The sequence below is a fragment of the Micrasema longulum genome, unplaced genomic scaffold (assembly GCF_059751315.1).
Source record: "Micrasema longulum isolate JH-2025_06_02 unplaced genomic scaffold, ASM5975131v1 h1tg002448l, whole genome shotgun sequence".
NCBI lineage: Eukaryota > Metazoa > Arthropoda > Insecta > Trichoptera > Brachycentridae > Micrasema > Micrasema longulum.
In genome coordinates this window covers 397,958-413,207 of record NW_028279593.1, presented here as the reverse complement: position 1 = coordinate 413,207, position 15,250 = coordinate 397,958, and the positions used below count along the sequence as shown (strand labels likewise).

General features: G+C 30.3%; 2 protein-coding genes across 6 annotated transcripts in view; one reads left to right on the top strand and one right to left on the bottom strand.

The window, feature by feature from the left end:
• The first annotated feature begins 1,993 nt into the window (after positions 1-1,993).
• On the top strand, positions 1,994-9,753 carry LOC148272178 (metaxin-1). 3 transcript variants are annotated; one of them, XM_088240410.1, is made up of 7 exons: positions 1,994-2,215; positions 2,303-2,452; positions 2,547-2,816; positions 4,428-4,662; positions 6,234-6,376; positions 7,308-7,394; positions 9,510-9,753. In XM_088240410.1, the coding sequence occupies exons 1-6, from the start codon at positions 2,147-2,149 to the stop codon at positions 7,380-7,382; spliced, it is 942 nt and encodes a 313-aa protein (XP_088096536.1). In that variant the 5' UTR covers positions 1,994-2,146; the 3' UTR covers positions 7,383-7,394; positions 9,510-9,753. The 3 variants fall into 3 exon arrangements, with proteins under 3 accessions (XP_088096536.1, XP_088096538.1, XP_088096537.1); XM_088240412.1 differs by lacking the exon at positions 9,510-9,753 and adding an exon at positions 9,307-9,324 and having other exon boundaries at positions 1,999-2,215; XM_088240411.1 differs by lacking the exon at positions 9,510-9,753 and having other exon boundaries at positions 1,999-2,215; positions 7,308-9,280.
• Positions 9,295-15,250, bottom strand: part of Blm (Bloom syndrome helicase) — a 21,432-nt gene continuing 15,476 nt past the window's right edge. For 2 of the 3 annotated variants that reach the window (XM_088240407.1, XM_088240409.1), the window contains 4 exons: positions 14,328-14,518; positions 12,540-12,711; positions 11,747-11,895; positions 9,747-11,069 (listed from right to left, as the gene is read on the bottom strand). In XM_088240407.1, the coding sequence (XP_088096533.1) occupies positions 10,957-11,069; positions 11,747-11,895; positions 12,540-12,711; positions 14,328-14,518 (625 nt within the window). In that variant the 3' untranslated portion in view covers positions 9,747-10,956. Of the gene's footprint in view, positions 9,433-9,746; positions 11,070-11,746; positions 11,896-12,539; positions 12,712-14,327; positions 14,519-15,250 lie in introns of those variants that run through there. The other variant, XM_088240408.1, reaches the window with a different exon arrangement.

The following is a 15,250-nucleotide window of genomic DNA, read 5'->3' as shown; positions in this document are numbered from 1 at the left end:
AAATTGTTTTGCTTACTATTTTGTAATTAATTTCCAATATTAAAATACGTAGGTAAATAAAAGAGTTTTTTTTGTTTTCTGTTTTCGGTATAATATTCTGTTACTTGTGAGAGTAAAATGTTTTTTTTTATGTTGTATAATGCTACATTATTATTTTTATAAAATAATTATATAGTTGGCGGTTATACATTTATTATTTCAAAGTCAAACCGTTAACTATAGGAGAAATTACTATAGAGTGAACTTTGCTAGTCACTATACAGGATGTTTTTTAAACCCTGTCACATCTGAAACCACAATTATCAGTATGGGCAAAAATACATATTAGCAGACCAGATTTTTTTTTTTAATATTAAAAAAAAAACAAATGGTTACTTACTTCTGCAGGAGAGAAGTGAGGGGAGTGCGGCAGAGTATCAGACTCCCCCCTCCTCGTTTCTACCATGCAGAAGTAAGCAACCATTTGCTTTTTTAAATATATTTATTTTTTAAATTTTATTCGTTCTAAAAAAAAATATTTAATGTGCCAATATGTCTTCTTGCTCATACTGATCATCGTGGTTTTGGATGTGACAGGGTTTAATGAACACCCTGTATAGAGTGTGTAAAAAAATAAGAATAAAATTTTGTTCATTTTTACTCCTTTCACAAAATTAAATTTAACTGCCACATTTTTCTTCAAATTTCTACTTACTTTCTTTTTTAATATTTAAAAATCCCTAGCAGATTTTTTTTCTAGTAACATTTTGACTAGAATGTTGCTAGTATTTATTTGTTTCAAGATCAAGTCAGAAGTCTGAACTAGAAATGATTTTTGCAACTTGCAACTTTGCTATACTTGTGTAAAATATTCTTAAAACCCTTTTCCCGTAAAATAAGCAGGTATTTTCATTATTCCCCATAAAATCAACCTTTGTTTGTATTGGGAAAAAACGCAGCGAGATATTAAAATATTTCAATACGAATTTATATAAACTTCCTTTCTGTTTATGTTTATTGTAAATTAATTGAACTTGTTTTTGGCCGATGGTATCAAGTTTTGGTAGAAGGCCCTAATAAAGGAAAAAAAAACTTCCAGTACATTCTTTTGTTTTCTGTTCTAGGACTTCTCAAACAATAATGCACTTTGACAATAATAGCATTTTAGTTCATGCTTGCCAATTCCTAAAAGAACCCGATTTTAATTACCACAAAAAAAAAAACAATTTAAACCATATTTACCTGAGCCGCTACTTAGTACTTAAAACAATATTCCGCCTATTGTTAATGTCGATTAGAACAGAGATAATGTAGGATTAGAAATCGATACCTTGGGTTGAATTCGAATGACCGAGCAGCGAATTACCTGGAATTCTAAAAGCCTTTCTATTGAAAATAATAACTTTAACAATAAATATCGACCCATGTTTTCCGCTGGGGAAAAACAACCTCACCATCTATCTCTCAAATAACTAAACTACCCCATAAACATACATATTTTTAATTTTCCATGTATTGCCCCGTGATAACTTGTAACTTGTGTAATCTGAGGTGGACATTGTGGTCGTCGAATTTAGTTATGCAGAAAGCAGCCAGTCAACAATTTTGAAAAAAATATATATTGATGTTGTCGGGTGCAGTAAGGTTAATTCTATATTCTGCTAAAAACAGCCAGGCCGCTTTCATACAATAAACGGTAATAATCACCCTCTGAAAATAGTGTCGATCACAAAAACGGCATTCCTCAATTTGAAGAAAACACCCACAGGACTAGAAAATTCCAACAGGACTATAAAAATCATTAAAACTGGTAAAATATATAATTCGATTCTTGTTTTTAATATAAAAAAAACTCATATTTTCATTGTTTATCATTTGTGAAAGTCAAAAACATTCCAACTGTTGTGTAGATTTGATAATTCACTCTTTTCACAAAGGTGCAATTACTTCAATTTCACTGTTCTATGGCTGGCTGCTTTCTGCATAACTACGTTCAATTGTTTGTGGTCGAATTATACTGATTCGACCGAAGATATCCCGAAGATATCTTCGAAGATATCTGTAGTCTGTGGATTCGACTTAAAATTTTGGAAAATATAGTTTGGTGTCATTAATTTATTCTAATATTATGAATAACTCCTGTGAAAATTTCTTAATATAATTTGTAATGGAGTTAGATATTTGGAAAGGGGATTGGGGCTTAGCTTCAGTTGATATAAATTCATTGAAAATTGCGGTAAGTATATCGTAATATTTTGAGGTTATAATAACGATTAACTTACAATAAATTACTCTGAATTTATTGCATCACTTAATTTTTCAGACCTATGCTAAGTTCCTTGGGGCCCCCATCAAATTTGTGGAAAAAAACAATCCCTTATTTACACCGAAAGGTAGTTTTCCTGTCTTCCGGTGCGGAAAACATGTCTTCAATACATTTGAGGAAGTTACGGAATATTTAAAGACTTATCAGGTTAGTTTGATGCGTATTGATATTTTATTATCGCCACTTGAGTAACACGGCGTTTATATATCTATTTAAATTCATTATTTCTTTCTCCAAACAGAATTTCAACGCTGATGGTCACCTAACTCGGGAACAGCAGTCAACGGCGTGGGCATTTTGCAATTATTTAGATCAAAAGCTTTATCCTTGCCTTCAATATATTTGGTGGGTAGATGCGACTGACTCTGGACAGGAGATGAGAAATTGGTTTGCAAAAAATATACAATTTCCCTTCAATTATTATTACCCAGGACAGTTTGAAAACCGTGCCAAAGATTTAATTGATATTCTGTATGGTGAAGAACCGGATATCAAAGAAGTTCACTGTGATGTATGTATACTTTTATAACATAATACAAATATTTGGCTAATTTTTATCATCATCATTCCCCTTTCCACACCCAGTGGTACATAGGGCTCTGAATTTGTAAACTAAATGCAGCCAATTTCAGTCATCTTTTACATGAAGGTAAGATGATCAGTTCTACCCTTCAAGTGCCCGTTTGAGAACGATTCAATATTGCAGTTTAAACTACCTTTAAAATCTATATTTCACATCCATAAAAAATCATAATATAGATAAGTGTTCTCCTAAGATAATTATTTTTTGGTTAAACTGCATTCATAAATCGAATTGGCTAAATTTAGACTTACAACAGTATACTTCTGGGAGTGCGAATTATTATAATGTAATTTTAGTTTTGATAATATAATTTTAAAACCATCATTCCATGTCCGCTCCCTAGTTGGAGCATATGGTGTCCACAAAGATCCTCCAGGCATCTCTGTCGTCTGCCAGCACCTGCGCATCCTCCCAAGGCAGGTTCGCGTCCGGTAGTTCTCTGACGAACAGTCAGCAGTGGACGTCCAGGACGTCGAGAACCTGATGCCTTGTAAAGTAGGCAAGCGTGGTTAAGGCTCTCAGGAGGCATCTGCAGTGATGTTTTCAAAATGCGCAAAGAATGTTTTCTTACACGCGGTACAAATTAGAGCATTTAATTGTAGCGAAGTTTCTTGAAAATGTATTAAAAAATTAACTACTTTGAAATACGTCACAAGTTCTTCCGAATCAACCAATGATTTGGTTTCCGGAAACCCAAATCGCCAATCAGCAGAACTCACCGACTAGACTTGTTATGTCACAGGCCGAGTAATTTTGAAAAGTCATGGGGACACTCAACTAAAATTAATATTAAAATGATCCAGGGTCTACAGTACTCTATTGTAGTACAGACAAAGAAGTGATAATGTTTAAACAAACTCTGCCAGTTCGAGGATTACTGCGGCTTTGCATCATTTTAGAACAATTTTATAGTAATAATTTCAAAATTTCTCTCAATCATAACCATAATACACGCTTCACGCATAATTATAGTTTAGTAGTACCAGAAGTACAAATAAGTATGGTAATAGAACTTTAAATTATTTAATGCCTATCATTTAAAATTTATTGCCGAAAGAACTTAAATTTAACACACAATGTAACAAGAGCAAGTGTAATAATAAGATAAATAAGTTCAAAAGTTTAAATATGAATAGTCATTAGATTTTTAAAAATATATTTGTAAATACATGTATATTACTGATCTTTCAGGCTGTTAATTATATCTGTAAATTCATTGTTTTTATAAATTTCAGATAATATTATAAAAGTTTGTATTAATATAAATCTCCACCAATAAGCTACAGTAAGTGGCTTAGTGGGATATTAATTTCTTGCAAAAAATTAAAATTGTTAAAGTGTAAAAATGTATATTAAAGTTTAAACAGTAACAAACAAACAACTTGTGCCAGAAACCTGACGGTGTATTCCTTATATATTAGTGGATACAGAATGGTAAATCTATAAATGCCTAGATTTTTATATTTCCACCAGAAAAACATTCTCCAACCCTGTTAAAGTATGTATATTTAAAAATATATTTATTTGTATTGTTTTTAGATTTATCGGGCGGCAGAGAAATGTTTTAGTGATTTATCCACTATGCTCGGCGAACAGGAATTCTTTTTTGGAAAGAATCCTTCTTCACTAGATGCTTCAGCATTTGCATATGTAGCCCTCATACTTAAAGTACCCCAAAAGAATTCTACATTAGCAAATACACTTAAATCCTATAATAATCTTGTGCAATTCGCTTCGAGGATTTCACAAAGATATTTTCCGATCATCAATGGCGGTAATTTATATTTATACTTGTTTCTATTAAAAACAAAATTGAAAACAATAACAGCACAACATCATTATACTTGCATATTTTTCTTTTATGAAATGAATAAAGGAAATAGAAAGTGCAGTCAGGAATAGAACAAATTTAAGAAAGAAGCAAAAAATTATATTCATATTTTTTTTTACGCAACATACTATATTTTTTGGAATTCATATTTTAGATTGAAAATAGTTACTAGTAAAAAAAATAATAACACGTTATTGTAAGAGGTTACTGCCTTTTATGAACACAAGAATTTATTTTTTTTACGTAATGGGAAATGTTCATACAAATATATGTGTACATATTAAATCTATATAAAAAAGTATTTTTTTGTAATAATATTTCAATATTTTTTTTTTTAATAAACTTACCAAAAAAAAAATTGAAATATACTATTCGGAACAAACCTGTTAATTTTTAAAGCATCATGTACTAATTTTTATTTACATTTTTATGAATCCCATAATATTGGTACTAAAACAAATCAAACCATCATTCCGTTTCTCTGTGATGGTAGAAAGAGAAGATAGAACTCTATATCACTCCTGTCTTTGCATACAGACCTCGCTTCCTCTACATTTAATGATTTTTCAAATATAAGACCTCCTTTTTTTATTAAATGTAAACCAAATTTTTGAGTTTGCTGTTTATCATATTGATGTGCCATATATTTATTTTTTTAAATTATTAGTATGTTTCTGATTTTAATTTGTGATCATAGTATATGCCTGTGTTAACTAAATTATTTGTCCCAACTCCAACACAGGACTTTTGACCCCATGGAGTTGGGACTGTCTCAAAAAATGTGTAATAAACTGTAAGTAAATAAATAAAAATAAATAAAACAATTCATACAACTCATGCACGCACGACGATTATTCCAACTTTTGACATGTCCCTATAGGGGGCTTCCAAAATAGATTTAGTTTCAGTGCCGTAATAGAACGGTATTTAATTACAAAAAATATTTAAATTTAATAAATGTTATTAAATTTTTGTACACTGTACCACATACTGACTTTTCTATGTCTACCGGTTTCTTCATCACACTAATTACATTAACAAATCCCACTATACACCTTCACCATAGTAGTAGACAGGGCACGTGCTATTAGAAGCTAACAATAAAAAAGGTTTAATCTTGTAAAACAGTATTGAATTGTAAGCTAAAAGTGAATAGAAAAATTCACTAGGCATAAAGATAAACCTATTCTGGGTAACTAGAATAATATAGTTCTAAAGAGAATATAGGTAATCGTACCTCGTTACAACATCGGTATCAGAAGAAGAGGACTAAAAAAGCTTATTGTGAGTTCACAATTTAAGTATCTTAACCTACATCTAAATAAAGTTATCAACCTTACACAGTGGTGTAGTGTAGTGAAATGATTTATAGAGCTTACTGTATTTACATATCTAAAATGCTAAGATGGATTTCAAGTTGCGAATTAATAATTTTAACGATTTTCTGAGAAACAAATTTCGATGTAAAATTAACAAAATTCAATTACATAATATAAATATTGTATTATTTTCAGAATTTATAGGAAAAAATAAAAAAACCGATAAACAGCAGGAAGAAGAAAAAAAAACTAAACAACGCACGCGTGACAAAGTATTTGCCGGAATATTCGCTTCGGTTGCGATGACTTTGTATGCAATTTCCAAAGGGATCCTTCAGGTTTGTTGAATTGTAATGTTTTTTTTTTATCTAGTTCTTTTATATTTTCTCGTTTAGTTCTAATAGTGGAGGTACTTATGGGAGCGACAAAATTACATGTCTGAAGTTATGAAATTTATTTTTCTTACAATAGGATGTTGAATTGTTTAGTAAAGATATTAAAAATAGATTTTTTTAAAATATGTTACACTTTATGTAGTCGTTTGATAACTAAAGTAATGAAATGAAAAAAATAACAGTGTGTTTAAAATGAAAAAATACAATATTATGTAGTATGTCAAATACTAATTATAAATATAAAGTTTTTATGGGAAAATTAAATGAAAATATATAATAAACTAGCGGACCCGACAGACGTTGTCCTGCCCGAATGTTGGCTTACCTGCTATTAGCTGGTTCAGCAAACGTTTTTTCGATCAACTATATACTAAGTGACATTTCAATACTTTCATTTCGTCATTGTGTGATTTGCTGTTGCCCAAAGCAAAATCAAGATCGCAGCGCCACCTACCGGGTCCAATTGTGAATCTAAACTCTCGAACACACATAAAAAATTTCTTCAAAATCGGTCCAGCCGTTTAGGAGTTCAGTGACATACACATGTACAGAAGAAGTATATAAAGATAAAACACTTTATATTTTTACGCCACACACAAGTTTAATATTGATAAAAAATTGTGTCTATAAGGTGATTTGCAAATTCGGAAAAGTTATTACAAAAATGAGTTTATTGTACTTATCTGATGATGGGTAATCTGAACACCCAAAACATGTTGTGTTCTTATTAATATTAAACTCGTGTGTGGCATAAAATACATAGTGTTTTGTTTATTATATGTGTATTTAAAATGTTATTTCACAAGCCAAATGTTGAATCAATAAATAATATATGTAATTAAATGAAAAACTTTTATGTACCCCTTTTTTACAGCTCAACCTTAAAGAAAAAATAGATGAATATCATTACATGCCTAACTTGGAAGATGATGACGATGATTATGATTAAATCACAAACAGTGTATGTGAATAATTACATTTTACCACAGCTTTACGCCATTCCTATCTTTACAAAATTAAAATTGAGTAAAATGTAACATTGTTAAAGGATGATTCTGAATGCCATTTGAATACATCCTGGTCTGCTGTATGCAGCGAAAAAAATAAGTTGACCCCTGAAATAACTCAATTTGTATAAATTAGTGTTTGAAATACACTATATTGATTGAAGACCTCGTTTTAAAAACATCAAATGTCACAAACCAAAAATTTTTTGAGAGCTTTTAAACTGAATACCATGGTTTTACTATTGTTTTTATGTCTTTTAATAAAATAAAATTATAGATATACTTTAAGTGCACTGTATAAAAATTTCGTAAATGTTGTATGTACATTTAAATAAAATACAAGTGTAACATTTGCTGTTTTCAGACAATATTTGGACCTTCGTGGTTTTTAGTGCAAACTAAACAAAAATTAATATGAATATTTTAAATAAAAATAGCGGTTTTCAAGAAACTTGTGTAGTAGCTGAATTCTCCATATTTAGATTTGTAAAAATATTCAGTAATTACTGCTAAAAACCTATGTAAAGAATATCCAGAACGCCTTTTGAACTGTCAAACAATAAGTGACAGTGGCGCTACATAGTGATAGAAATGCTAATTAACCTTCCCTCGCCAGTGATGTGTAGCTAGTACACATTGCATCTAATAACTATAATATCTTTATAAATATTGGGTTTAGATTTTCAGTATTCCTCCATTACACATTTACGTATCGACTGAAATAATTTGTTATTAAATAATAAGTACTTATTAGGCACAAAAAAGCATTTTATCGGAAATCGAGGATAAATTACAAATATCATTAAAAGTTTACTCATAGTATACCAATAACACCCGGCGTTACACGTCCACTACATGTACAGTCACGTAGTCCAGTACTAGCTACTTAGTAGCTCTCGGGAAGTTGGCACGGGTGCACGTTTCGCCCGAGTCATTAGCGATACCCAATGGTTTTTTCATGTTTTCAGCAGTCAGATTTGAAATATTATCATCTTTGAATTAAATTATGGTTAATTAAAGCCATTTCCTATAAATATTTTATTTTCCCTTTTAAATCTCTTATTTTCTTAATGTGTAGTGACTACACAGCACCGTAACGCGCGGGTGTTTTTAGGACAGTAAGGGAAAGGTTAAAGGATATTTTTTGTTCATTCACAAATTGATGTGGACAACTGCTGTTTACAAACAAATTAATGTGGACATTGGCTGTTTACACAAACATCATATTTTTAATAGTGAATTTGAGGTACCTGTGATTTTTTTAAATTTATATTTTATGGTTTAAAATGAGGTCTTCAATTGAGTCAAGTATAATTGGTTATGAATATTTACTCTAACTTTTTAGTGTCAGTATTGCATATTCTCAGACCATTTGAGAATGAATATTATTACACATATTATATATCAGAGCTCAAAATTATTTTTTGTAGATACATTGTAGTTAATTATATAAACTGTACACATTTTTAATCAAGTATCTACCAGTTTTATATGCAAAAAAATATCAGTAAGATCACATATTAGTTTATATTCTGGGAAAGGCCGACAAGAATGAATTTATGCATGTTTCTCATTCCCGATACTTCTCTTGAATCTACATCACAATTTTAATGTTTTTATTTTGTGTTATTTTTAATTCTCATTTTTTAATTATAAAGCGCATTTATATTATTATTTGTCATTTGCCACGTAAATCAAACAAGGACTTAAATATTATTTTTCTAAAAATATGAATGACTTGTATTTTTCTTATAGTTTTAATAATAATTTATGTAGTTTAATTACAATGACTGGTAGTTTTTAATTTGTTGATTGTAAAGATAAATTGTCTTCATTGTTACTGCATGTGTTTTCTTTCTATCACAGTTGTTATAAAAGTGGAACTAAACCCTTTCTTCCATTATTTCGGCTGTTGAAGTCTGTTAACTATGGAGGTAAAAGCTTATATGAAATATTGCTGTGAAATAATCAGGCTCTGGAGATTGGATTTATCTGTAAAAGAATTGAATAAAAAACCTTTTCAAATTCCTTAAATACAATCCAAGGTTTAAGGTAATCTATATTTTAAGGGCAATGATGACTGCAGAAGGTGGGATCTTTGGCTTGCTGACACACACAGGTTAGTATGGTGATCCAACACTAAACTTACTGACTGGGGCTTCCAGTCTCAACACGAATTTGAGTATCCAGATTGAGATGAGACTCGGAGACCAAATCTTGAAATTTCTAGGCTTTTTGAGACTATTTGATACTAACGATAATCCATATAAAAAATAGTGAATGTTGTAAATAAATCACATCGCATACCTTTAATTAAACTTTTTATTAAAATGAATACAAAACATACCAACCAACTATCCCTTTATCACCAAACACACAGATCACAATAGCTTAACTAAAATAATGTAATAGAAAAATCCTCTTAAATCAACAACTAGTTGAGGGTGAAATCGGCTACCAACTAGCAAGTAAATTATGTGCTAGCAACACGTTCTCTACTCCCTAGAATTCTTAAGAATCGCACTGCTGGAATCGAAATTTCGATAACTAGCTTTTTGAGAGTTTCGGTACTAAAAATGTCTCAAGATTAAAAATTTCGTGGGTCTCAAGGCCTTTTTTACTAAAATCCTAACCTTTGTATTTTACATTTCAGTGTCCAAGTCTGTTAGACTTCACTAGCCCCCTTTTTTTTCTTTTTTTTTATATTGACGCCACAGCTGCCTTTTACAAAATACATATTTTATTAGTGTTTGTCCGTAAATGGATACAATGTTTAAATATTATAGAACTATGTGTACATAATACAAATGTTAGTACATTTATTTTTTTACTATTCAATATATTTTCATAAATAGTACATGTTTTTTTTTACATATTTAAGAACTTTAATTTTCACATACATTTTTAACCTGATGTTGCAGCTTCCCACGCATACAAATATGAAATGCAGATGTTACACACATAAAGTTTAAATTTCACAAATTTTACCATAATATTTTCTGATTAAAAAAATTTTCAGCATAAATCTTTGTCTCACGTATGTCAAAGAAATTGCTCGATATTATTTTAATTAAAACTCACCGTAAGCTAATGAGTTTTAGTAATAAATGGGTCAAAATTTCAGTGGAATATCATTTTGCCAAGGGAGAAAGATCAGTTATACACAAAGGTAAAAGTATTTTTAATTTATTATACTTACAAAACTTTATGCTTGATACAAAAATAATAACAATAAAATTAGATTCCTAATATCAATATAACAATAAACACTGAAAGATGAAACAAAACTAATACAACGCATTAAATTAAAATAGTTAAAATGAATCAGTGAAAGTAAATAAATCAATTAATTAATTGTCACATAATTATTCCTAGGTTATAAAAGTCTTTCATTTCTCTGAAGAAACTGGGCAATAGATACATAATATTAAAATCCAATTATGGAATTCAAATCACAAACTTGATGATTTGTTATAGCTGAGTATAGTTTGCCTACTTTTGAGTATTTCATATAATCTACAATCCTCCCTTGGAGGCGAACTTAGGAGTCCCTAAAAAACCCGATCTTATACTCGGTGGTATCCTACTAGATTGTGGAATGGGCATTATGCCTAAACTTGTACTGGGACCTAAAAAAAACGATTTTTAGACTTAATACATTATTATTAAAATCTTAACTATTAATATCTGTAATGTTAATGAAAAAAAAAAATTGCTGTCAAATACATATTATAATTACTCAAATTCATTCTTATTGAGTCTTAAACATGTCTCACTCTGATAAAGCAATCATAACTCAAAAAGGCAGAATTTTCCAGGAGAGCATAAAACTAAATAAATTTGGCGCTGTTTAAATAAATGTTAGTGTACATGTGTCATACGGCCATCAAGCGGGTAAATCTTAAAGCTTGAATTATGACAATATTTTAGTACATGAGTTTGTTTTTATAATTTATTCTGTATATTTAACTAATTTATGACTTATTTGATGTGTGATGTGTAAAATCATCAAATCTCCAAAACCCCCAATCTTTTAATTATCCTCTTTGATCTGAATGAAACAATATTAATATGCCGCAGTTTTATACATTTTAGAGATTGAAGTAAAGATTGGACAATATGGCGATTTTGCACATCCAGAAAAGAAAACTTTTAAATAATGCATTTGCTATCAGTAAAATATATATTTTTTAAACTATTGATTTATTTTACAGTATTTGAGTCCAATTTTATCTCATATATTACTTATCGGAATGTATGTATGTGTTTCAATTAATATTCCATGTAAAAATATGTTTGATTTTACCAGAAAACGAAGAAGTAGACGTGGATGTCCCCCGTTTTCCTCTTTTCGCACCGCGGGAACTATTTCCAAACTTCCCCCTGGTGAATTTAGCTGCACCGGTAGACTTTTTGGGACTATAGCGACTACCACTTTTGCCACCTCTTTTGAACCTGTAAATTGATTAAAAAATACCTTTTAATAATACAATTTATTATTGACCAATCTTATCTCTAAACTTTTTTACGTTTAGTTAACTTATCTAAAAAAAGTTCTATTTCTTGCATGTGAACGGTGAATATTACAGTGTATAAATTAACAAGCCAAACACCTTCTGAATACCTAAATTTTCATATTCCCTTCTTAAAACCGTCTGTTGCGATTTTTATATCAATAAAATTACCATCAGAATAAAATTCAGAATTTATCTGAAAAAATATGGACACTATAAAATATTGATACTTTTTATTCAGTGGAGAAATAATGTCAACAAAAAACATAGAATATTATTATTCCCAGTTTGTAAACTGCCCACATCCTTCGCGAAATTATGCAATTAATTAAGCTTATCTTTAAACTTCTTTTGCACTAAGTTTGTGGAATTGTGTTAAAAGAAAAAGTAGAAGTAAAACACAGAATAGGAAGAAGTCGGAAGTTGTTGCTTCTGGCTTAAAAACCTAAAGAGGTTACACTGTAGCTCCAAATCCTTATTCGGAGCGGCTGTGGACAAAATAAAAAATGCAATGATTATAACCACCCTCCACTGTGGAGCGGCATCATAAGAAAAATCAGTTTTGGGGGTAAGATGAAAACATACCTCTTGGATCTACCTCCGTAGGCCCGGGAGCCCTTCCTTTTAGTGGCAGTTCTGGGAGTGGAGCTAGCCGCAGCCTTGGCCTCCTCTTCCCAATCTACATTCCAACTGCCGGAAGGCATCATTGACGATTTCTCTTCTACAGCTTGCTGGTCCTCGAGATCCATCAGAGTACCTGGAAAGTGAATTGAAAATGTAATATTAAATAAATAGTATTTTAGCAGCTTGATTGTACATCTAATGCACTTGGTTGAAGGAAAAAAAATGTTTTTATATAATCTGAAATTGTATTGATCTTATTTTTTTTAGTTGGGAGTTGCTTTTTTTAGGTAAATAAATTATTTATTGTTTTTGTTAAATTTACTATAGCGAGATAATATTTTAAAATGGAACAATGACAGATAACTGGATATACATACAATATATAAAATGTTGCTAGACATATCCATCTTCGAACAGGCTGAGCCATGTTAGATGGAGACTATCATAAACAGAGAACACTCCATTTTCATTTTCTATTCATTGGTTTTATATAGATACCCTATTATTAAATATGTATACTAATTTTATGCAATAAATTTATAAAATAAAAAAATATCAACCTTTATAATTTTTCATAGCATGCAATGTGTTACAAACAATAATTTAATCAAAATAATAACAAAGTATAAAAGCTAAAGAAACTAGTTTAAAATGATAAAAGAAGAAAAAAACGATTTTGAAAAAATAAAACTTAAGTTATAATAATAGGTAAATAATAAGAAAATGGATACAAAATACCAATAAAAAGCAGAGTGAGAAAGTACTTATTTATTTATTTATTCGTTGGCTTACGCCTTTAACAAAGTAAAAAATAATAATAATAAACAATTATAATTAAACAAAATGCAAAACACCTGTACACAAGTGAAGAAAATATAGATACATAAAATCAGCAGAAAATAAAGAAATAACAAATAAAAATTAAACGAGAAATTAAAGCATAGGTATGCAGCAAATTAAAAATAAATAAATAATTTAAATATAAAAAGTAAAACAAGTATAACACTTAGTACGTTTTTATAATTTAGAGAAGAAGTTATTAAAAAGTAATGATTTTAATTTGCATAAAGATAAACAAAATAAATCTAAATTTTCATGTTTGTTTGTTAACGTGTGGAGCCGTGGAAAAGGTGAGTATTTAGCATAGCAATTCTGTTGATTTGCATAGAACTATGCAAATCAACAGAAAAGGTAGTATTTTGTCCCGTCCCACGCTGTCTCACATAAAAATTCACACAATTTAAAAGTTCGGGACTGTCAAGAACATTGTTTAATAACTTGAAAAGCAGCACTAAATCTGAAATTTCCCTTCCATCACTAATACATATTAATTTTAACTGCTTCATTAAACATTTATAGTTTAGTTTTATGAAAGCAGACCTATAGAAAAATTACTATTGGATTCCCTTAGTGAATTACCAAAAACATATGTCTTTCCCATTGTGCTTGTAAGCCTCATTGTACTGCCTGCAAATGCGAGAGGGGATTATAATATTCTGTATTTGAAGAAAAGTGCTTAACTCTGAAGATGTCATGATCGCGTGGTCGAATATTAGCATGTTGGTTTATGTTGCTAATGAGTAATGTTCAAGGTAATAATGAAGGATTTTGTATACCCAGGTGAGGTCTATTACATTTTTTCTCATTTCAAGGCTGTCCATTCAAGTATTGACATGTATGCGTATTGCAATTCTAGGTACATAGTTTAGTAGCACACTGGTAGCAAAATATATGTTTTAAAGAACTTACAAAGTTTTTCTGCGGAGTAACGAAGAGTGACTTCCAAAAATTCTTTTCCAAATTTTTCGTAATTAGCTTTGGTTACATGAGGCAAAAGCAGCATAGCTTCCACAGTTTCCGGAAGTTCTTTTGACATTGCTTTCAAAGCTTGTAAATTCATCACTGATGATATTGGTATATTCTTTTCGTGAGCTATCATCCTGCAATTAAAAACATGTCGACCCATATGTTATTAGAGCCTTTTGTGAGTTATAATACATCGACTGAATAAATAATACAGTTCTGCGTGTATAATAGACCCAGAACCCTGGACGAGTATTTCCCACTCGATGGCTACCCTCTGGTTCAAATCTACTGTTATAATACCTAAGGTCCCGAGTCCGATATCCAGCAAGGTCAAGTTTAAGTACTTATTTGACAGGTGGTTTTACACCGTAAAATTTTCGGTCCCTGATCGTTTCGGCTACGTGTAAATAACAAATTATCATCGATCAAATTAACAGCGCCCTTGAGGGGATTTTCACAAAAATGGCGCTATATAAATTATCCAAACATTATTATTAATATTATTATCGATACGATGCAATTAGAGTACCGATGCAGTGCCTTATGGGCAAGGGAATGATAATGATGATTATTAAACAGTTCTAAACTTTAAACATTAATACTTCAAAATGACGTATATAATATTCCTGACTGAGACTGAGAAATCATGACTTAAGGGAAAGTAATTAGCGAATAATATATATACATATTATTCGCTAATTACTTTCACAATAAAAATGTTGTTTCCTTGTAGGTGTAGGCATAGATGATAGAAGGCCACAGCACTCTGTATTTATCTACATTCATACATTTTCTCATGCTGACGCGCAGATCATTTAAAATTTTAACATGTCCATCTTCGACTATTTGTGGGATTCAGTCATGCC